Genomic DNA, 24005 nt, shown 5'->3' with positions numbered 1-24005 from the left:
TCCATCTTTCATTGGAAGATGCTGAGCATACCAGGCATGTTACAGGGTGGCAGTCCTGGCAGTCCAGGTAGGTCTGTGCAGGCAGTACACCCCAGGGATCACAAGTCCCTGTGGGTACTTGGCTAATTCCCCCTTTGAACTGCTACAGGAAAAAGACAATTAACATCTGTCCTGAGGAAATGCATCCAACTCCAGTCTTAACAGAGTTTAATGGTTATCTAGGAGTTTTCTAGCTTGGTAGAAAGTCACTGCCACAGCTGGTAGCCTGTGCTCAGCATAACATCACAGGGTTTTTGAAGTTCATGTGTGCTGGTAGGGCCCTGAAGGGGAGTTTGTGCAGACATGGAGCAGGTACATTCAGATTTATTAGTTTCTCAGTTTCATTTCTGATTTGTGTGTGGCCATGACAGCATGTGCACTTTGTATAACATGATGCAAGTTCTTTTAACACTTAGCAGTGAATGTCAGTCTTGCCCAGGGCTGGACCTGTAATGAAAGCAAAACCCAAACGCATACCTTTGCATTTGTCATTTTGAGCTTCCCCAGTGCCATCTGCAGTCCATGAGCAGCTGCTTCTGCTGCCTTTGCTGAACCCAGAAAGTCAGTTTTCTTGGCATATGATGCATATACCTTCTAGCATCAATCAAAAAAACATAGATTCATATAGTAGCTTGGACTACAAGAGACCTTTTGTCAGAGACTGAAATTGTTAATGATTTATGCATTCTAGGAGACTTTTGCAGGCTTTTGACTTGCATGATACCTCTGATAAGCAGTCGGGCCCCTCCCTCCCTCCAGTGCTGAAGGTGTGAAGTCCTGAAAAGGCAAGAGCTGAGCTTGCAGGCTTTTGACTATTGATACATCTGACGAGCAATCAGGACCCTCCCTCCCTCCAGTGCTGGAGGTGTGAAGTCCTGAAAGATAAGAGCTGACCTTGCAGGCTTTTGACTATTGATACATCTGACGAGCAATCAGGACCCGCCCTCCCTCTGCCAAACTTGAAAGGCGGGAGCCAGGCCAGACACAGCAGCTCTTGCACAGGGCCCAGGGAGAGGTTGGAGGCTCGAGGCATGGCCCGTGACACTGACCATGGATATGATAATTCATAACTTCTTGGAGTGTGGGGGCTTCCCTCCTTCACCCCCAGCAGATCAAGACCACCACTTCAAGTGACAGACATGGAAGCTGCAACTATCAAGTTTCATCGCTGGACCCCGTGGGCGGTGACTATGGACATCTGTCCACTCTCAGCTTTTCTTTCCCTTACTCTCCCTTGCTCTTATCCTGCCTTTCTCTCCCCTATGCATTTTTCTCCTCCCCAGAAAGGTTATGACAGCACCCAAAAATGTTAGCTTACCTATTGATTATGACAGCACCCAAAAATGTTAGCTTACCTATTGATTATGACAGCACCCAAAAATGTTAACTTAACAATTGATTCAAAATTGTTAAAATAAATCTTATCAATATATGTTTTCATACACCGATTATTTAGTGTCGTTTCACTTTAATCCACCCCAAAGGAATTTTTGATAAAACCTGGGTTACCCCCCCCCTCTTTTCCTGGGGCGGGTCGTAACATTTTTGGCGTCACGGACAGGATCCTTTGGATATAGTGGAGTAATCGGTGTAGTCTAAAACTGGTACCGAGGGCGAGTCAAATGGTGACTGTCCCCTCGCAATAAAATTATAGTAAGAATTTTTCTCCTCTCGGTGTGACCCGGGCACATCAGACCTGTTGAAAGGTTTCCTGGTGTGGCCTGGACCTGTTGAAAGGTTCTCTGGTACCTGGACCTGTTGAAAGGTTTTCCAGGAGAGAGTCAAACCAGCCCTCAGAGGGTTAAGGGGGAGAAAGACATTAACCTAAGCTGGGTTAATGACTGAGGCAAAGGGGATGATGACACCCCAGGTTGAGTTATATGGGGATTATTCCCTCCTGATAGCTATCCTTGGTTTACAACTGTTTTTTGTGGGTGCTGTCTTAGGCGTGTTCCTTAGAGCAGTGCAAAGGCAGAAATCAGCTATTCAGAAATCTGTAAGTGAAGTGATAAAATCTTTCCAAGAGTCAATGAGAACTTTGCAGGACCAGCTAGAAAAAGAAGCTATTCAAAAATCTACCGGTGAGGTGATAAGGTCTCTTCAAGAGACAATGAAGGCATTACAGGAGCAATTAGGAAAAGAACGCCTGCAGTTAACTGCTGAACGTCAGGCACTGGAGAAAGAGAGAGAGATTAACTCATTGCTTAGGTCAGCCCTTGAAGATGAGGAGGAACAAAATGAAAAGCTTAAAAAAATACTGGAAATGAAAAATTGTGAATTGCGAGACATTAATTCAAAATACCCTAAACCGGTAGATGCTAACAAATCCCTGTACCCCTCTGGGGAATTAGAAGAGTTGAAGCAAAGTTACCCGGAGGAGGGGGTAATACATATGCGTCCCCTCATTAAAACTGAAACCACTGGCCAGGGGGCAGATCGGCAAACTACCACACAAACTACCCCGTACACGGGGGAAGCACTGGCCAAAATTCAGGAAAAATACAGTCGTAAGGCCAGTGAATCAGAGACTGAATATGTGTGGAGGGTGTCCCTTACTGGGGGAGATCGGATTTTGTTGAGTGAAGATGAGGCCAGAGGATTTTGGGGCCCAGGGGTCTTCCTGACCACAAATGATAACCGAGCTCCGTGGTCCCTGACCCAAAGAGCTGCCTACTGGGCAGGTGGGTTAGACCCTATAGAAAGGGGAGATCCTTACACGATTAAAACACCCACAATTGGCCACATTGTAAAAAGTGTACAAAAAACCGCATGTCTCCAGTTAATGCATACAAAATTATTAGACCCACAACGAAATTCCCCAATGGAACTCGAGGCAGATCCACAGAGATTTCCAGTTTTAATTCGAGGCCTGCCTGATGCACTAAAAGTTTATGCTAAACAATTACAGGAGCGCATAAAGGCAACCCCCAGACCTAGAAGAAGGGGTGCTCCATCAGGATTAACCTGGTTGGAAATAGCCCAAGAATTAATAGCTACTGGTCAGCAGCTGGGGCTCTCTGGTACGAGTGGCCAGAGAATACACTGCAGGAGGGCAGGGAAAGTCCAAAAACCTGCCTCGCCAGGTATTTGTCAACAAAATGTGTCATCTAGCGGGAGAAAGAGATACAGTCTGTGGAGAGAAGGTGTTGCAAAAGGAATTCCTCGAGAAGTGATGGATAAATTACCCACTGCTAATTTAGAATACTTGATAAAGCAGTGGGATAAGATCAAAGAGCACAAGGCACCTCCTAAGGGCAGCCCCTCTAAGGAGTCCAACACTGTGATCCCCTCAGCCTCTCCAGAAACTGGACTAACCAGTTTGACCAGTTCTGAGTCAAGGAACTGGACTTACTGCTCTCCAGTAAATAAGCCAAAAAATAGCCAGTGGGTTTATGAGGGAAAGCTTACAGAAAACAACCAGGGAGATTTGGTAATCACTTTTCCTCTCGGCCCTTTTAAATCTTTGGTTACATTCGTGGTAGACACGGGTGCACAAGTCTCAGCACTCCAAACTGAAGCTGCTATTCAGTGTGGCATTAAACCAGACAAAAAAAAGATATGGGTAACTGATGCTCTTGGCAAATCCCGACCCCAGTACACTGCTCCAAGTCTGCCTCCTTATAAAATAAAAAATGTAAACCCCTACCCACTCCCTTTAGGAACACGTGAAAACATTACCCCAGAAACTGCAGAATTGCAGGAGCAAGGAGTAGCTGTCCCTATACACTCACCATGGACAGCATGGTCTGTCCATAAACCTAATGGGCAGTGGCAGCTGCCAGTGAGTTACCTCGATGCTGACACTGGCTCACAAATAGCTGCTGTACATAACAAAGCTGAACTGATTGCCCAGATTGCTGATGTCACCACAGGGGACCAGACTCAGACAAGTACTATCACCCACTTAGAAAGTCTGAGACTTCAGATTCCCACAGAAAAGGTAACAGTGTGTTTTCCCCCTGACACCTTGGCCACCCCAGAGCAAATAAAGATGCTGAGAAGTAAAAAAGAACTCCAGCATGCTCTGAATTTATTTGTTTTTTGGAGAAAACATGTTCCAAACTTCTCTATTATTACTGCCCTAGTGACATTATGCCAGATAAGAAAAGGAGTTGGATAAATAGATTCTTCCTTCTTTTTAACAATCGGTCCGTAGTGGGCCAGATTTGTTCTTTTGCAGAAACCTACCAGCAGAGGAGATAACCTGCCAGCAGAAGAGATCAAACTGCATGAAACCAATGGAGCATCAATTGCAGCAAGAGGCAGAAGAGATAACTGCCCCCACAACTGCTTCTATTATCAGCTTACAAGTATCCCATGAGAAAACGAAATAGCAACAGGACTGAAGACTTATACTGTTCTTTGACATGTATTTATGTTTTTATCTTAATAACTTTGTAATATGCATGCCTGTATGTATTTTTGTCTCAGTAAGTCTGCAATATGTAGAACTTTGCCACAAACATTGTGTTTGTGTCCCCTCTACTCCCAGAATTACTTGTGTTATCAGTTTATTAATAATTGTTGACTTATTTGGGTTTTGTTTTTTTTTTTATCACGAACAATTCACTGATAAGATTGTGTAAGACGAGCCATTTTATGTACTGCTAGTTTAGTTTTGCCAAGTTTGTTTTGTTATTTTGTTGGGGGGCAGGTTAGCTTGGGAAAAGCTTTTTGAATGTGTTCTTTTATATGAGCAACTTACTGGTAAAATTGTATAAGATGTACTGTTAATTTGATTTTTGTCAAGTTCATTTTGTCCTTTTAAATATCCCTCTCGATTGAGAAACTCAACCAAATATAACCTGGGAGTTAGTACAAGTATTTATGCATATTTAGAGTCATATAAATATGCATTATATACATTAGCCTTCTGCCTTGAAAGGCATTGAATTTCATATTTGGTTAAATTTAACAAAACGGAACTAAATTTAGGCCTAAAAGAAAACATAAGAAAGCCTTTTACCAGCTCCCAAGTAACTCAGTGTTTTTGGTTTTTTTTTTGATGTATAATTTCAAATATTTGTATGTATGTTTGTAACCTCATTAATATTAAGAAATTTGATTGTAACTATTGAGATCCTATTACATCCCCTATGACTACTCACAGGGTGGAGAGAGTAACTAATGCAAATTAGCTTACTATGTTATTATAGAATTAGTTTGGGTTTTTTTGAAGGGGGGGAGAATTGCAGTGCATTGGGGCAATCTCTTCCTTTCCTTCACTCTTCTGTCTCCCTGTCCACTATACGAAAAGCACCGCCCACAAAGAAGATTCACAGAGAACGACAAAAGAAGAGAAATTATTGAATGCATAAATCACGGGGTGGTGTCAGAGACTGAAATTGTTAATGATTTATGCATTCTAGGAGACTTTTGCAGGCTTTTGACTTGCATGATACCTCTGATAAGCAGTCGGGCCCCTCCCTCCCTCCAGTGCTGAAGGTGTGAAGTCCTGAAAAGGCAAGAGCTGAGCTTGCAGGCTTTTGACTATTGATACATCTGACGAGCAATCAGGACCCTCCCTCCCTCCAGTGCTGGAGGTGTGAAGTCCTGAAAGATAAGAGCTGACCTTGCAGGCTTTTGACTATTGATACATCTGACGAGCAATCAGGACCCGCCCTCCCTCTGCCAAACTTGAAAGGCGGGAGCCAGGCCAGACACAGCAGCTCTTGCACAGGGCCCAGGGAGAGGTTGGAGGCTCGAGGCATGGCCCGTGACACTGACCATGGATATGATAATTCATAACTTCTTGGAGTGTGGGGGCTTCCCTCCTTCACCCCCAGCAGATCAAGACCACCACTTCAAGTGACAGACATGGAAGCTGCAACTATCAAGTTTCATCGCTGGACCCCGTGGGCGGTGACTATGGACATCTGTCCACTCTCAGCTTTTCTTTCCCTTACTCTCCCTTGCTCTTATCCTGCCTTTCTCTCCCCTATGCATTTTTCTCCTCCCCAGAAAGGTTATGACAGCACCCAAAAATGTTAGCTTACCTATTGATTATGACAGCACCCAAAAATGTTAGCTTACCTATTGATTATGACAGCACCCAAAAATGTTAACTTAACAATTGATTCAAAATTGTTAAAATAAATCTTATCAATATATGTTTTCATACACCGATTATTTAGTGTCGTTTCACTTTAATCCACCCCAAAGGAATTTTTGATAAAACCTGGGTTACCCCCCCCCCTCTTTTCCTGGGGCGGGTCGTAACACCTTTAAATGTCTAACCCACCTGCAATGAGCAGCTGGACCAAGTTGCTCAAAGCCCTGCCCAATCTGACCTTGAATGTTTCCAGGGAAGGGGCATCTCCACCTCTCTGGGCAACCTGTTCCAGTGTATCACCACCCTCAAAAAGTTCTTATATCTAGTTTGAATCTACCCTCTTTTAATTTAAAACCATTACCACTTGTCCTATTGCAACAGGCCTTACTAAAAAGTCTGTCCCCATCTTTCTTAGAAGCCCCCTTCAAGTACAGAAAGGCCACAATAAGGTCTCCCCAGAGCCTTCTCTTCTCCAGACTGAACAGCCTCATCTCTCTCAGTCTTCATAGCAGAGCTGCTCCCAGCCCTCTGATCATCTTCATGGCCCTTCTCTGGACCAGTTCCAACAGGTCCATGTCTTTCCTGTGCTGAGAGCCCCAGGACTGGATGCAGCACTCCAGATGGGGTCTCACCAGAGTGGAGTAGGGGGACAGCATCAGCTCCCTTGACCTACTGACCATGCTGCTTTTGGTGCTGGCTGCCCCAAATCACATCCTTGTTCTCCATGTACCTTGGCATAGCTTGTAGGAGGATCTGTCCATGATCTTCCCACACAGGCACAGAGGTGAGATTGACATGTCAGTACTTCCCAGGGTCCTCCTTTCTACCCTTTTTAAGGTGGGAGTAATGTTTCCATTTTCCCAGTCCCCTGGGACTTCACCTGACTGACATGACTTTTCAAATATCATGAAGAGTGGCTTGGCAACTACAGCAGTCAGTTCCCTCAGGACTCTGGGATGCATCTCATCAGGTCCCATAGATTAGGTGTGTTCAGGCTGGTGGTAACAAATCTGATCTTCTCTTACAATGGGAAGGACTTTACTCTCCCAGACCCTGTCTTATGAACCATCCACTTGAGACGTGGGAAGAGAGGTTGCCGGTGAAGTCTGAGGCAAAAAGTTGTTGAGTACCTCAGCCTTCTCCTTGTCCATTGTTACCAGTTTGCCAGCCTTGTTTATCAGGGAGTATGCTTTCTTTGACCTTCCTTTTCTGGTTAACACACCTTATCATTCTTCTTTACGTTTCTTGTCAAGTTCGGCTCCAGCTGCATCTTGGCTTTTCTAATCCCATCCCTACACAATTGGGCAGCATCCCTATCTTCTTCCCAGGATACCTGTCCTTGCTTCCATTGCCTGTGCATATGCTTCTTGCCCTTTAGTTTGACCATCCCTGAAGGTGTTCAACAAATGAGTGGACATGGCACTTAGTTCCATGGTCTGGTTGACAAGGTGGTGATTGGTCAAAGGTTGGACTCAATAATCTTGGAAGTCTTTTCCAACTGAAGTGATTCTGTGATTCTATGTCTAGCTTTGGTATTTGAGACTTAAGCTTCAAGGAATTGTAAATAAAATAGTTGATCTCTGGAAAATAATACAAAAAACCACTCATACACAATATTAACTGAGAAATAGCTTTGAGGGGGAAAATTAAGTAGTTTTTAGCCGGTAGTTAACGAACAAATTGTCCAAGCCTGCTGAAGAAATGATCTGTGGGTAGGAGAGATAATTTATTTATATGAGTTCAAAAATTCCTCCTGAGATACCAGCTGGTATGCTGCATTACAGCATGAAATATTCAAACCATACAGTTCCAAGAACAATCCTAGAAAGTCACAAGGAGTCCAAAGGGTGAGATAGCTGCTCACTGGGCAATGCTGTGTTTCTGTAGTGGGAAGATGATGTTTCTGTGGTGAAGGTGTGGCTGGACTCCCTCAACTATGGGACCTGCCAGACCAGGCTTGGAAACTTGAGCATGGGAACACTTGATGGTGACCAAGGGTATGAATGTTTTGGAATTGGTCCGAGCTCTGATGATGCGCTGGATCTTCTACCACTGCCCTTGTGCCACCAGGGACGTCTTTGGGGCAGTGTGTGGTGGTGGGCTTTCAGGTGCTATGGCACTTGCCCAAATGTTTTTGCATATTCAAGGAGCCAGCAGAGCTGCAGACAGGTTTTTCAGGAGGCAGTTCGGACATCCTGGAGCAAAACACAGTACAGGATTAAAAGTCTGCATGTCTTAGATTCCTCTGCTGTATAAGGAGGAGAGTATCTCTACCACATGGAGAGTTTAAAAAGAATAAAGCTGTACCCTACTATAGAAGTTCCTAGAATAGACAGTACTATAGAACTGTGCAAAGTACAGCTTTCCATGTCTTGAATGTCCTTCAATGATGCCTTTCTTGACATTAGTGCAGGGAGAGTTTGTGATAGGGAAGTCTTTGTGTTGCCTGTCCACGTCCCAACTAGCACCTGCTCAGCAGGCAGTTCACAGGTTTCAGGCCTTCAGAAATAGCTCAGGTTTCATTTACATTCCTATTCTAAACAAGTGTCACCTCTTTCATCCTCCATGCGGAACCAGTGCCACCCTTAGGGCAATTACATCAGCCCTCTGCTTGGGACATGCCAACCTTAGCTACTCTGGTTGGTGCCCCTCCACTTCAGCACTGCTTTGCCCGAGCTATAGAGGTGAAACTAAGAGCATCATGTGCTTTCTCTCTAAAATGAGGCAACATCACCACACTCTTCAACATTTACATTCCCAAATCTCTATATCCCTCTACAAAAATAATGGTATGGATGGGGGGGGTTAAGCAGTACCTCTGCCTGAATTAGACTAAAAAAGAGTTGCTGTTTGCAGTGCTGCAGCTAGTGGACTGCAAATCCCAAGAGAAGCTGTGGTTTTGCAGGTGATGATGTTCCAAAGCTTCTTTTGGGCTTGAGTCCTTCCACCCATCCCTAGAGGAGGAGGTCACGACACTCCACCACACTTGTGCCAGCAGGTCACGAGGATTCATGCCACTGCATTGGATATGGGGCTGCAACGAGAGGGCTCCCTGAACCACAGCCTTGCCTGAAACCAGGGAGCATGTACTCTGAGGTCACCATCTTTTCTAGCTAATTACTTGTAAAGAAAAGGCAAGTTAGATATTGGAACCTTTTGAAGGTCCCTGAAGACCTGATGTTTTCCTTATAACTAGTGAGCCTGTTACATGGTTGGGCTATTGCATTTCCTAAGAGTGCAGGATAGGGTTTAATTAGTTCACTGTACCACATACTGAGAATGTGCAATACTCTGGACGTGATACTTGGTACTGATAGTTGTGGAAAACAGTTATATTAATAAGAAAACTTTAAAGTCAAGTCAAGAGTGTGAGCTTCAATTTTTCTATTTTTTGCTTAAACCAAGAATAAATTAACTCTTCATTGGGCGCTACGAAAATGAGCAGAAAAAAAAAATATATGCTTGCCAAATACTGAGCTCTTACCCTCATCTCTGCATATTGAAATTATGGATTCATTAATTCTCCCTAGTCTGTTTTTAATTTATTTTTGTGAACAATTTTTTGCTCTGGAAACAAATGCCTTTTTTAAAACAGAGAGGTGGAAAGGATTAGTAATGACTCTGTGGATTTCCCCAAAATACCTTGCCAGTCAATTTTAGCTCCGATATTTTTGATTAACAGGTTATTTAGCATTTGTGCTCTTTTGATCTTTGGCTCTTCACTGGGATTGTCAACACGGCTGCAGGAAAAGATCACTCACAGGAGTGTTATCAGGGGACCATTGTATTGGTAGCAAATTGTGTATTAAATAAAACCCATCTGGTACCATTGCTAAAACAAGGTATGGAGTATTAGAGTAAAGAAAAAAACACTAATTCCAGTTCCTGAAAAGAAACAACTGGAATTTGGCTTTGTTCTGGAGAGGAGTTCTGTGTTTGGGGGAGATGTACGCAGGAAAAAGGAATGTGATGAAAATGCTTCAGTCCCTCCCCGAGCCCCTTCTTATTGACTGGAAGCCAAAGTGCCACCATCCTGGCAGCTTAAATAGCAGTAGATACACTATGGTGAGGTTAAGTGGTACGGGCAAAGATAAAATAGTGAATTTAATTAATGTTATCACAGTTCCCCTCCAGTTCTGTTGACATTTTTCATGTCCTTCAGTGTTGCATTTTCACATGTACACCCTGCACCTTCGGTAACCAGCATGCCTTTGAAGGATTTTCACCTTCAGAATTGACAAAAAGGAGCAAGCTGTGGGGGAGCAGAAAAAAGGTAGGGGAGGTACTGTATGGGAAGAGTGCTTGTGGTAAACCTTCCCTTGTGAAACTACATGTATAACACCTTTATTTCTGTGGAACTGTAGAGAATCAGTTTTCTCTGCAGATCACTGGTGGTTTGTATGCATGAAAATGCAATATTTCTGCTGCAATGAAGAGCTTTCCCATGTAGTTTTACAAATTACTTTGTTGTATTCATGTCTTTTTTATCGCTTTATTCTCTTCTTACAAAGAGAAATAAGGGAAATATGACTCCCTATAAGCTGCCCAGAAATCACAACCCACAAACCACAGAATTATCTCCTATTGGGTCCTTCAGGAGTCTCAGTAACTTAGGCTCATGAAGCAGTAGATCTTTTGTATTCAACCCAGTTATAAAAATGTCATGCAGTAACCTATTCCATCCATGGATCCCATGTTCCTGGGATCCTGAGATTGTCTTCTCCATTAAAAATGCATGAGTTATTTCTCGTTCTGTTTTCACCAAAGACTCGTTTATAGGAATTGAAACCAAAACCCCAAGAACTAAAGTATTTGCCTCAAAAAAAGAAATGGATGGGACAAAAAACTCCCAGTTGTGTGATGTCTGGTAGCACGGATTAGAAAACTCTTGTGGCTCAGGAGACCAAAAGGAACAATTGATGCACCCGTCTGCTCCTCCCTGGAGGAATGTGATCACGTACAGTGTGAAGAACATTCCTCCCCCAGGGCCTCCTCATGGACATGTTGCCTGTGGCCTGTCAACTGTCAGGGGCAAACGTGACTTTGGGGCAGACTCTGCATTTTGCAGCAAATATGGGAATAATACTCAAGTCCTAAAAACATTGCCTTTCCTGCCTTTGTTATATGTATTTAAATTCAGGTTTACTGGAATCTGCAGTCAATGTTTTATCCAAAAATCCCAGAAACTTGCACTGAAATGCATGAACACTGATGTTTGGTTAGACTATCTAATTGATCATAAGCTACCTGACAGTACCCCTCCCTGATGGACTCAAGGAAACACATTATTCAGTATAATCAAACCTTCCTTTTTCACAAAAATAGTTCAAATAATTTCATACTGTCTCTGCTCAAACAGCCCAGTCAGTCTCTCTTTGGCCTGGAGGAGATAGAGTCGTTCTTTGCTGTTAAATGAGGTATTGATTTCCTATTTCTGCTGGCTGACATCCTGTCATATGAAAGACTTTAATCAATAGATCATATGTCAGCTGTAGTTATTTCATATATCGTATTATTATTAACATCATCATCATTTTTATTAGTTTGCGTTTCTGCCTGGGCTGCTCTGGAGTACTAGCATGTCTTTCCCCTTTCTCCTTCCTCTAGTTCTTTTTCAGCGTAGGGGACCTCACCAGAGAATAAACTCGTGCCGCCTTATGCCATGAAGATGTAGTAAAATGAGGAATTAAAGAGAAAATTGCCCTTCCTTGAAAACCTACTGCTGCCATATGCTTTCTGTATCATCCTGAGTGAGCTGTTCCACCTTTCCTTGCCTGGTTTTTGCTGTACCAGATGAAATATGAGCTTCTCTCCTTTCACATTTGTGGTCACAGAACTCCTGGCAGGGTAAGAGCATTTCCTGTGTGAGAAACAAGTTGGGTTCCCTGCTTCCAACAGTGGCAGGTGCCCAATTTCCCTTTTCCCATCTTTGCTGCCCAGGGCCAGCTGAAGCCCCAGACCTCAACCTACCACCAGCATTGTTGTACTGGAGCTGCCACACCAACATGGATTGTCCATATGTCCTATGAAGTGCAGTAGTTAACCAAAGGACATCTCCCCCCTTAGTCTGATCTCATTCCTGTTAGTATTTTACACAACTATTGGCTTCACTAAGACACTCCTGTTACATGAAAATTGTTGAGAGCTGGATCGAGTCTTCGTTTCAGGAGAGAGACATTCTGCTACCTGTATTGTCAACCCATATGCCTCATTTTTCACAGGATCCACAGGGACTCCAGGCTGCTCAGAATTAGCTCATGTAATTTGTCATATCTCCTTTTCCCAGGCTTTTCTGTAATGATGTGTTTCTGTTGTGTCTAATGCATTTCTATCAGCTTTCAGGTCTGTTATTGGCAAAAGGCACAACTGGAATCTGTAACAGAGGAAAAGCACACAAAAATTAATTTCTACAGTTGCATTCTTTTTTAGCTATGGTGTTCCTTTCCACATCTAACACATAATTAACAGCAAACTCTTCTCTTAGAAAGAAATTAGATTAGAAGTTAGAAAGGCTATTTTTGAGCATTTTCAGAAGATATGGATATTTAGTGCAATTTATTCACCTTGGTTTTGAAATTTTTTTTGTCATGTACAGATATGTAAACTTTATTTTTCTCAAGAAAACAGCAAAGCCTTGTGTTAGAGAGTTTGTATACTTGTATAACTAAGAATATCTTAAGAAAACTTCTACTTTAAAAATTATTTGTGTCTTGCATTCAAAATAAATTAGCTGCATAATTTTAGGACATCTACTAATGAGTTCTGTAAGTCTTTTTGCTATAGGATTGGAGATGTTTCGGCTTCTGATTGATAGCAATTCCGCCTTCTCATGTTTTCAAAAGGGCAAAACATAGTTCTCTGAAATAGAGAGAAATACTGTACAACATCTAGCCTTCAGGTCTTGAGAGACACAGTCATCCAAAACATAAAGCTTTGCACTAGAGCCCACGTCAAGTCTTGTGTTGCAGAAGCAAATCCTTTCATTCTGCTATCTGAAGCTGATAATCTAATGATGAAATATTTCAGTTTCAGGCTGTTTAAAATTCCCATTTAAATCATAGACAATGTAAGGACTTTAAATTCTTTGGCTTAGAAAGAAAATAGGAGGTAGCAGGAACCTAAGCTATATCCTAAGAAACTTTAAATGTGTTTATGCATAATATAGATTTTACTTTGTATGTTAAACAATACATTATGTACTCATCCTACATTTTCACAGTTTGTTTTCAGCTTATCACATTGGACTTCTATTTCAATGCAATCACGAAAAAATTCTGTATCTGTAATTTGATGTAATTGGGCTGTGATGGGAGCTAATGGACAGATAAAATACCTTTTGGCAGCTTTTCAGAATTCATGGGGAAGGGAAAATACCACTTCAATTTACATAAATTCATCTATGACTAACAGTTTTGATTCTGATGCTCATAACTGGGGAAAACACTACCATACACCAGAATTACTCCTAGTGAGTCTATACAAGGAATTAATCTCCCCAGTCTGAAAAAGGAGTTATTTGACATTTTAGCTTTTCCACTTTCACTTGGCCTTCAAAATCATACCTTCGTGACTTTTCTTTCTGACTTTGTAATGAATCTTTCCTAATTTCCCTGAAATTCTTCCTTTCTCTCCACAAGCTACTTATTTTTGAACATGAAAACTTTAATTTCTTGCTTTTCAGAAGGTATCAGTAGTCACCCAGTGATCAACAGCAAAATTGTTGAGTATTGGTATGAAGCAAGTAAAAATGTTGACTTTCTGAAGTCAGAGGAATTTTGCCTTCATTACTATTATAGGATATTTCCCTAAATGAGTTACGTGCTTTCACAAGGAAGGAATCCTTTCAGACGAATCCAAGTCCAACAACAAGTAATGCAAGTTGTATATTTCTTTGTAAAGTAAGGTCTAAACCTTAATTATTAATTCAGCCCAACCTGAGTCAATCTGTCTTTTTTTAAAACTATTTGAGTGGTGACTTTTGTAGGTTGTAATTCAAGATTGTTACCTAGTTTAGCAAAACTCCTAAGCACACATTTAAGAACATGCTGATTGGTTTTGATAACTTAAATTCTGGACTAAAGTGCCCTGCGCAGTTGCAGGGTTACTACTGATGTTTTTACTAGCCATTCCACGCTTCATAGATGAAACTCCTATTTGAGCCAGTGTGGCAAGAAAAGCCACCAGGGTTACCCTGGTTGAAGAGTTTAGTCTTCACTACACCATCAAGAGGAACAGGCAGTGCTGATGTGATCACTTTATCCTGTAACACTTTGAGTTACTGTTTCTGGTCTGTAGACTCAGGCAGACAGTGAACATTCACATGGAGATTATTAACAACATGTAGAGAATGGAAAGAAAAATTAATTAGATAACAAACAGCTTTGCAAACACCTGTTCTTTCAAAACCTAGTTATCTGCAGATTTATGTCTCTTGCTTGATTGGCTTTATGACTGAATTATAGTGAGATTTTCTGTGGTCCCTGCATATATGTACAGTCTCCTCTTGCAGAGTAATTTGACAGCAACATGCAGGCAACATGCACATCTCAGTCGAGACTCAAAAGTGACAGGGGTAAGGTTGAGGGTTTTGGAACCACAGTGTCTCCTCTGTGTAGCCTGTAGCTTTCTGTGGAGTCTGTAGGATCTTGACTCTCTTGAAGACCTTTGCCTTTTTGTCCAATATGATTGAAACTGGACAATGGATCAGGACGTTACTGAAGGAAGATGAGAGCCCATATGAGTATGCCTTTCAGTGCAGCCCAGAGTGATGTGAGAATAACCAGGAGCTGGTCACCTGAAGGAGTATTTCCCATGTCTGCTGGAAGGTGGAAATAAATAAATAGGATAGTCAGGATCACTCAAGATGTAGAAAACAGTGGCACATTATACCAGGCCTTCCAGGGCAGAGCTGTGTAGCTCCAGCGGAGCCCAACATGCTTCCTCCTCCAGAGGCTGCTGCTGCTGACTTGGAGGATGATGCTCTGGGGCTCATGGAGGACCATCTGGCTTTTCTGAGTGATTTGCAAACAGACTCTTTGGAGAATGTACCTCTTGATACATTTTTAGCACAGGGGAGATGAGTGACAGGAGACAGTGCTTCACTCAAGCTTACCCTTCCTTCATCTCTCTAAATGTTTTCTACCCCCATCACCATTTTCCAGGCTGAGGACTTTGGAGGTGTTTCTCCCGCCCATGATTCTGCTGTTTTTCTTGTACAATTTGCACCTCACTTCACCTGCTAGACGTGTTCTCAGTCCTGCTTTCATTTCTTGATGTTAGGGAAGATGAGATTGCAGCTGACAAGTTTTGCCTTAAGATTTTGCCTCACCACCCCCTTGCTGCATGGTGGTGTTTCTTTTCTTAGTTTGAGCCTGGCTGCCCCAGCAGTCAACACAGATCCTAACAGAGGAGGTACAACTTTGTTCTTCTGAAGGTTTTTCCTCCCTAATGTAGTCAAGATCCTTCTTCATCTGTATCACATGGGAGGCTCAATGTGATATTCCACTCAATTTACAAAATTAGCCTGGATACTTAGAGCATACTCAGTGTAAGCTTTGGGTTTTCTTCAAGAGTCTTCTTGCAGTAAACCAAGATGCAGTTTAGATTTTAATTTATTTCTCTCCCCAGGTTATCAGTCACTTTGCAGGTTTCACAGTCAGAGTGGATTTCAGAATTATGTCTGCTGTTACTTCAGTGTTTCCTGTGACACTGAAGCATGTGGTGTATGCAGGATTGTAACTGAACTGTGTGCTGCTTTTTAAGGTTCTCTTTATGACTGCTTCACCAGACTTGCTGCAAAGAGGCAAAAATCTTTCCCAGTTAAGATTATAAGGGTTTTTTATTATCATGACAAATCTACCTAAACACACATGAAAACTAAATTAATTAATTGTAAATTTTTCTCTGAATCACGGAAGCTGGGGAGGAATATCAGGGCTACTCAATGGCAGTTTTCAACATTTACAATCCCTAGCACATACCTGAGTTTTTCACTTTTGGAAAAAGCATCATAAACCTTCATCTTTCTGTGTTACTATAAATAGCTGGAGGAAAGGCAACAGAAATCTTATCTCCAAGCTAGCTACATCTAATAACTATGGTTTGTTATGTTAGCTCAGACTAGAGCCTTTTACTATTTTAGAGTGAGATTGTTGGGCTAATTTCAGTTAGGTACTCCCATAGGAATGCCCCTATACCTCCTGATTGATGGAAATCTATTTCCTATGCAAAGAAGGTTGTAAGAATTGCAAATTTCTCGGTCTATGTCTCTGGAATTTCAATAGTTTCTGGAAGACTTCAGAGTTCCTCACACCCTGGCACTCCTGCAAAGCTCGTAAATGCTGTAAGAGCAGAGACCTTCTGGTCCAGGTAGGATATAATGCTCATAAATTTTATAGCAGCAGGGAGAAGTGTTGGAGGCAAAAGTGACTCTAGTACTCCAGTTTTATAAATGCCACAGGTGTCATTAACCTGTTGGGTGTTCTTGATCCTAGCCAAAATAAGGTCAAAGAGGGATACCTTCTGATATTTAAATATGAAAACATTTTACTCTCTTCTTGTTTTCTTAGACCTGATTTCTAAAATGTCAGCTGCATTGGAAAAAAAAATAAAGTTCTGTCTTTCTGATTCTCTACATAAAGAAGAGATTTCTTGTGAAATCAAAGTAAACCATGAAGAAAACAGCAATTTGTAACAAAATTTTTGTGTACTTAATGTGAATATGGATTTGTGTTTTCACAAAGCTGCAAAGTAGTACACTTCTATTTTAAGAAGAAAAGAGACAAAAAGAAATAAATTATACAAGATAGTCCCACAAATTGCCAGGCTCATGCAATGCATTTCATTCCTTGTAGCTCAGTTCTTCCACAACATCCTGGTTTTTTCAGGTACAGGGATGCCATTGTCCCAGCTGCAGATGGGGCCCACTGGGACACACCTGAGCTTGATCCAACCTACCAGGGATACCCAGGGCAGGGTAGCTGCTAAAGACTAGTGGAGGCTTGAGTATTTTCATAGAATCATAGAATCATTAAGGTTGGAAAAGACCTCTAAGATCATCAACTATTAACCCCTCACCATTGCGTTCACTACTAAACTGTGTTCATAAAGTGCCACATCTACCCATTTTTTTGAGCAAGTTTTGTTCAAATTTGAATTGAATATTGGGTTTGCCTACAGTAGGGCAGATGGACCCCTCCACACAGCCACAGGGGTGCATTTCAGTTTGATACAAGTATATGCATAGCAAGCACCTGAGCAATCAAAGCATCAGGAACCACGGCAAGGAGATGACTGAGGTAATTCTTAATTTTACATACACCAATTCCTTATGCAATAATCAACTAAAACAGATTCACATTTGTCAGAATCCATTCAAATGGAGGATACACATTTTGCAGAGTTGAAAGCATTTCATTAGTACTGTTTAAAAAGCAGAATACTATGCTCTATAATTTATCAATTTAAAAGGATGTTGTGCTCTTTGCAGCACTCCCAAGAAAATCTGTTGGCTCCAATAAGGCTGTTGAGAGAATGAAGCAAACAGGTTTTGGGTAAACCAATTTTTACAATTATTATGATTTTTGGTGGACCACAAGAAATAAAAAAAATTATCCTGAAGATTGATTGGCTTGTGTTACATACGATGCTATAACTTTCATCTTTCAGACCTCACATTCTGTTGATTTTTTAATCTCCTCTGGACCATGGTACTTCCTTACTAGTCACACCTTATGTTCACTTATTCTCATTGCTACATTTCTCTGCTATGTTGTACCTGTCCTTTTTCTTTCAAGCTTTTAAGTACAATTTCATGTCTCTGTTACTGCAGTGTTGCTGGAACCCCTAAAAGATACTGCTATACTGGAAATTTCAGTTAGAGGATCATAGCCAATTTTTAGCCCCACACTAATCTCATGCTTACATGTGCTCTTGTACCTAATGAAGTGCATTGGCTCCATGCATTAACAGTCCCAGGACACTGGATTGCTTCAGTCTTGGACCTGCCTATATCCAAGTATTGTTTTCTCTAGGAGGTGATTTTCTCATCAGTTTTGCTCCCTCACTGTGCATGCATACAACATATGGAACCAGGCAAAGCCAAAATAAGGACCCTTCCTTCACCCCCATAAATGCCATGTCCTTCTGGAGGCCTCATAGGAGCATTTTGTGTTTCCCCTCTACTCAACCCATCCTTCCTGAAAACTCTGTGTCCACAGCACAAGACACATAAAGTGTACACAAGACACATAAAGTGTACCTGTGCCTTGGACCTGTGCATGGAAAATGGTATGATTCTGTCATCTGCCATACCTGAGAACATCACCACCATCAGGGAGAGTGGCCAGAGACCCTCAGATCACCTGTAGTTCACACCATGACCTGGTACCTTTAGTGAACAGAGATCCAACTCCAGCTGACTGGTGGGATCCAGTGCAGGGGAAGGTAGGCTGGGGACCGATGGTTTCTTGAAACACACTCTCTTGAGCTTTTCAGGCATAACTAGTGTAAGTGAGCGAAGACAAAGCTGCCTTGAAGGCTGAGAGATGGGAGCTGCTTAAAATACTTCTGAAGCAAATACTTTGAATACAGGAGAACAGGGACAAATTTAGAGTGGAAGTTAATGGATAAAATCAGAACTGATTTCCAGGATGAGCTTCACAAGACATGTGGGGAATGACCCCATGCATACAGCAAACCAGAACAGGGGAATGCAATGAGGAGCAAAGCCCAAAGCCTTCATTGGGTCCTTCGGAGCCCCATGCTCAGAATGTGCTCAGAATACACATGCTCCCGCTGTATAAGGGTCAAATAATAAAATATGTCCTTTAAGATACAGCATGAAGTGCTGTGAAATTGTGCTTTAAAGACCTGCAGCTGCCCTCAAAGCCCCTGGCCTCATTCTTTGCAATCAGAGGGTTTCAGAATGATTCCCCAGGGTGTTTGTCACGCTCTCTCTCCAGGGACTCTGAAGAGAGCAAAGGGTAACAAACCAGCTGAGCTTTGCAGTAGGCTTAATCTCTGCCTCCAGTCTCTAGTAGACAGCTAAAGGTTATCCCACTGATTGTACAGGTGCACAGGAGCACACTTCTGCAGGTAAGCATCCAGGGGTTAAGAGGGTCAGTGCTTTACCCTGACTAAAATTTATCTGCTGCGCAAGTAGATAAACATCACTTCAGCTCTCTGCTATGAGCAGGTATGGACTCAAGACAGCATCAGCCCCATAATGGCAATGAATCAAATCAAATAGAATCATAGAATTGTTTGAGTTGGAATGGACATTAAAGATCCTCTAGTTCCAAACCCCCTGCAATGGACAGGGACACCTTCCACTAGACGAGGTTTCTCAAAGCCCCATCCAACCTGGCCTTGAACACTTCCAGGGATGGGGCATCCTTAAATTCTCTAGGCAACCCGTTCCAGTGCAACATCACTCTCACAGTGAAGAATTTGTTCCTAATGAATCTTAAATAATAACTTAATAATTAAATAGTAACTAAATAATTAATAATAAATAAATAATGATGTGTCACATCCTCCATGTGCTTTCACAGGCAACACTATCAGGTCCCATATGGGCTAGAAATGCCACACCTGAAGGGCATCTGTCAGGAACAGAGCTAGAAACACAGGGGTTTCTGGCAGATACTTTGTGGGTGGTATCATATGGTCAGGTATATCAGGGATGCATTAAAACTGTGCTTTTTGTATACAGTAAACTTACAGAAAATGAGACTGCAATCCTGTCAGAAAAGCCGTGTCTCCTTCTGGCTGAAGTACAAGTCTGGTCATCATCATGGCTAGGCTTCGCAGACGAAAATTTGGGAAGGGCTCTCCCCACCTTTGCTACAGGCACGCTGGTGGCTAAAAAGGCCAATACGAGATAGACAAGTCCAGTTGAGTCTGGTATGAGCAACTGAAAATACTGCTTTTTAACTGCTGGCTCTAACAGGTGAAGGAGAGGTGAGGCAAGAGGTCTTTGAGAAACTTGCAACTGTCCTCTGGCAGGGGCCAACCCTTTCTGCTAGAAGATGGCTCCATTGATTTGTCTGAGAAAAAAAATCCGTATTTGATGTTGTGCAAAAATTGCAAGGGTTTCTGGTTACAGGAAGACCAGGCAGCATAAGAATGTCATCCCATACTGTCTCCTTCAGATCAAAGTAGTGTGACCTGTTCCTCATCCCCATGGACTCAAGATCAAACAGATCAAGCCTTCACCTGAAACCTTCAACAAGTTCCCTAGTGGGTATCACCAGCAGACAGAATTCAATAAAAAAGGTTCTTCATTAAACTGAAATGCAGACATGAATTGTTCTGGGATTTTTCAAGGCAAAGAGGAAAGGTTTTGTGTTCCTCTGTTCTCCACAGGTCCAGAAAAGGGATGTTTTGAACTTCAACATTTGACACTGTCTCATGCACTGGTAAAAAAAACTGATTTCAGTGGGGAGAGACCAGGATGAGCTGCAGGTTGGTTTTGAACTGTACTGCTGGGAGCCAATGGCTTTGCCTTTCCCAGGCAGGGTGTTGGAGCATAGCTGTGGCACCATGATCAGCACAGCTCCTTCAGTGCAAGGACCTACCAAGAGAGGAAAATCAGCTGCAGGCATATGATAACTGAAGAAAAGGGCTAAAAATACTGACAGAGTCCTTGCTGTTTCTGTCTGGTTCCAGATGGTAGAGCTGGTTGGTCCCCAGCTGAGCACCAGGTCATGGCTCTCCCTGGCACAAGGGCTCTCCAGCCCCAGCTCTGACCTTCCTTCACCCAGATAAAGTAGACTCCTTGTGCTGCAAGTGCTTTTGATCCATCTCTAGCCATGGACAGATCTCCCTGGGGTTCTTCTCAAATCCACCTTGTTGCAAACGTAACCCTGCTCATTTTTCCTCCCCAAAGTCTTTCAGTCTTTTTCAAGCTTCTTTGAACGAAGGACTTTGCTTTGCACAGACAGGTTTCTGGGTCAGCTTTATCAAGTAATCCTGGCACATTTTATACTGGTAAGAGAACTTATATCGGTTCCACAAATGAAAGAAGTTTTAATGCGAAGGACTTTTTTTTGGTATAACTATTTCTGAACTTATCTTTTTAATTGTAGGAATACTTGTCGTTTGCACTACCAGTTGCTTCATAGCAATAATCATTTGAGCCCAAGTGAGGTAAATAGTCTTTCTGTGGTTTGTTTGGGTTTTTTTTAATGGGAATGGTCTGCCCTTCAGATATTTGCCAGCAAATATTACCTACATATGAAAAAAGAAAACAAAGACTATACTTCAGAATATGTGTTTCCCAAAAGCAGGCTCAGTTATCACAAGGTAATCATACAATTTGATCATGATCTTTATAATTTTCCACAAATACAGCTTCTAAATGCACTTGTTTTCCTCCGTGTACTTTTGTGAAGGGGGGGGGAACTTTATTCCTTTTTGCACCCACCGTTGAGAGTGGAGAGCACAGCAACTTCCAGGTATATCCCAGAGATGCATGTGGCAGCTGTGGCATCTCAGAAACCTGAAAACTTGTGAATTGATTAAAAGCCAAAAGGGTCTGTGGGGCACTGAGAAGTTGCTGTCACTGAAGTCCTAAGGATAAAGGCTCTGAGGTACCTCCCAGAGGGTTTAATTCTTTTCTCTAAATCTTTATAACTGTTTAGCAGCTGCATGCTCCATCAATATGCTTGCAGCATTACTAGTGCACTTACAGTGTACCATAAAAGAGATGGGAACCTTCTCCACTTCCAGGCAGCATTTTCAGACTGCTCCAATGATTGTGTAAAAGTGGGAATTTACATACTTTCCCCATCTGACAGGAAATAGTACCTGAGAATCATTTTTGCAGGCATAGCTTTTAGACAGGAAAATCTAAAAATATTTACTTTAAAAAGAGGGTAACATTAATCTGGATGCCGGTTCCCCCAGAAATTTAGGCTTGGTTTCTGAGTCACATATATTCTTCGAAATACATGTTCACTCCAAATGAAGCCATATCTCCAGCTTAATACATTTTTTGTGGTGAACTCAACCATCCATCTCAGAGGTTGAATACTCTAATTCAGAGCGTTCAAGATTTACTAATGTAGCTCTCAAATTGTAATGCAGATAACAGTGCCTCTCGGTGAAAGCATTCAATTTAGAGATAAAATAGAAAAGGGCTCTATTCTGCATTTCAGTATTGATATAATTTAAATGCCACAACAGTGCAGTTCATTCTTGCATGCCTTTGGCTAACTGCCATCACAAAAATGGTGTGTGGAGAGAGGGAGAAAGAGATAAGACATTATAGAAGAAGTATAGAGGGAAAAGGGTGATTTTTATGGTAGGAACTGTACCTGTACTATTATTTTTGTTTCACAGGTCCAGTAAAACTGACCATAAATTGTCCATGGACAGGCTTGTCCCATAAAATACGTCATTTTCCAAGGTTTGCCAACTATTTTTCTATTATTAGTTCTATTAATTATTTCATTTGCAAAGAAAGAAACAGAGAACAGAGAATTGAAGAGCAAGACTCTCAGAGATTTCCTGGGTTTAAACATTCAAATGGTTACCTTTAATAGATGGTTTTAATGCACTGAGGAGGCTTTCATCTACGTGCGCTGCAGCGTTGGGAGTATGGATGGATCGGCTTTTTGAGTGGGGAAAGGTGACTATTTTGCAGATTTCCCTGGCTGTATTGTTTTAGAATTATTTGCTCACATTAGAATTAGTGAGAATAAATTATTTTTAAATAACTCTAAATATTGTGACTTGTGCAATAAAAAGAGATGTGTACTTGAACTTTAGCAAACCTGGGACAGTCCCATAAATATTAAAGAGTGGTACTCTTCATGCAAAGTCCCTTTAAGGGAGCCTGCCCATTTCCATAAGGCAACCATGTCTCAAGTCTATTTAAATTAAACTTGGTGATAATGTTTCTTTCAAAATAAAAGATGGATTACAAGTTTCTGTAAGAGCTCTTTCCCAATATAACTCTCCCATTCTGAAGCCAATACTGTGGTCCAAAACAAATGTTCAGGTCATCCACAAGGTGTTTTCATCAAAACAATGAAACAGCCATCAGTCTTCACCTCTTTTCTTACACCATCTCTTTTCTTACAGTAATTCTTCTTTTCACTTGAATTCCCATCTAACAGTTCTTTTAGATTGTACAGAGACAAGCTGGTTTCTGCAGTCTGCAGAGAACTGCAGAATGCTGTGTCGTTCACATAGAGGAAAGCCCAAGTGTGATCATTTCAAATTAGCATATTTTAAGAACATAGAATTAAATTGCAAAATATTTTGGCTGTGTTACAGTGAGGATTGCAGCAGTGTGGTCTGCTGTTTATTTTTGATTACAAAAATAAACTCTAAAGGGATAAAATAATAGAGCAGAGCTAGGAAGTTGGACTTGTTCTGATTGTGTCCTCAATAGATTCTGACTGCTCTCTGTGTCCCGCAGTAGGATTACAATTGATTTCAATTTGGAAACACAAAAAGTATCATATGAAACAAGGCTATTCCTTAGTTCCTTATAACCCAGTCCGTCAGGTACCCCTGAGTACAAGTGCCTACAGTGAGGTGGAGCACAGCAGAGAGTCTATTGAAACTCTGTTCTTTTGAGATATGAAGCTCAGAACAGACATACTGTTGAAGGCAAGGGTGAGCATTTTGTTTACTTTGGGACCTTATGAGTTAAGAATTTTTTGTCCTGTTCCTTGTGCATCCCAACGCTTTGACTGTTTCTGTAAGCAGAATTTCATACTGAGCATGGACACTGGGCTTTTTCTTTTGAGGCTGCATTGCATTTCCAAACTAGTAATGCAGAGTCGTTGTTCAGACCATTTCCCTCACATTTGTCTGTGTCCCAGCTGTCATTTTGGCAGGACTCTCTTGAGGATTTCATCTTGGTTTTTTCTAGTTTTGAATAATGTAAAGAATTTTTTTC

The 24005-nt window shown here is 41.7% G+C and overlaps 2 protein-coding genes across 4 annotated transcripts in view; both read left to right on the top strand.

Annotated features, from left to right (window-relative positions):
* LHFPL3 (LHFPL tetraspan subfamily member 3) overlaps positions 1-24005 on the top strand; it is a 251145-nt gene that overhangs the window by 108092 nt on the left and 119048 nt on the right. The gene's annotated exons all lie outside the window — the stretch shown is intronic.
* Positions 1462-4360, top strand: LOC135415096 (uncharacterized). Its single transcript, XM_064656652.1, has 3 exons — positions 1462-2002; positions 2084-3979; positions 4220-4360. The coding sequence occupies exons 1-3, from the start codon at positions 1877-1879 to the stop codon at positions 4358-4360; spliced, it is 2163 nt and encodes a 720-aa protein (XP_064512722.1). The 5' UTR covers positions 1462-1876.

Source organism: Pseudopipra pipra, chromosome 5 (genome assembly GCF_036250125.1).
Source record: "Pseudopipra pipra isolate bDixPip1 chromosome 5, bDixPip1.hap1, whole genome shotgun sequence".
Classification (NCBI taxonomy): Eukaryota; Metazoa; Chordata; class Aves; order Passeriformes; family Pipridae; genus Pseudopipra; species Pseudopipra pipra.
This window is presented reverse-complemented; position numbering and strand designations above follow the sequence as displayed.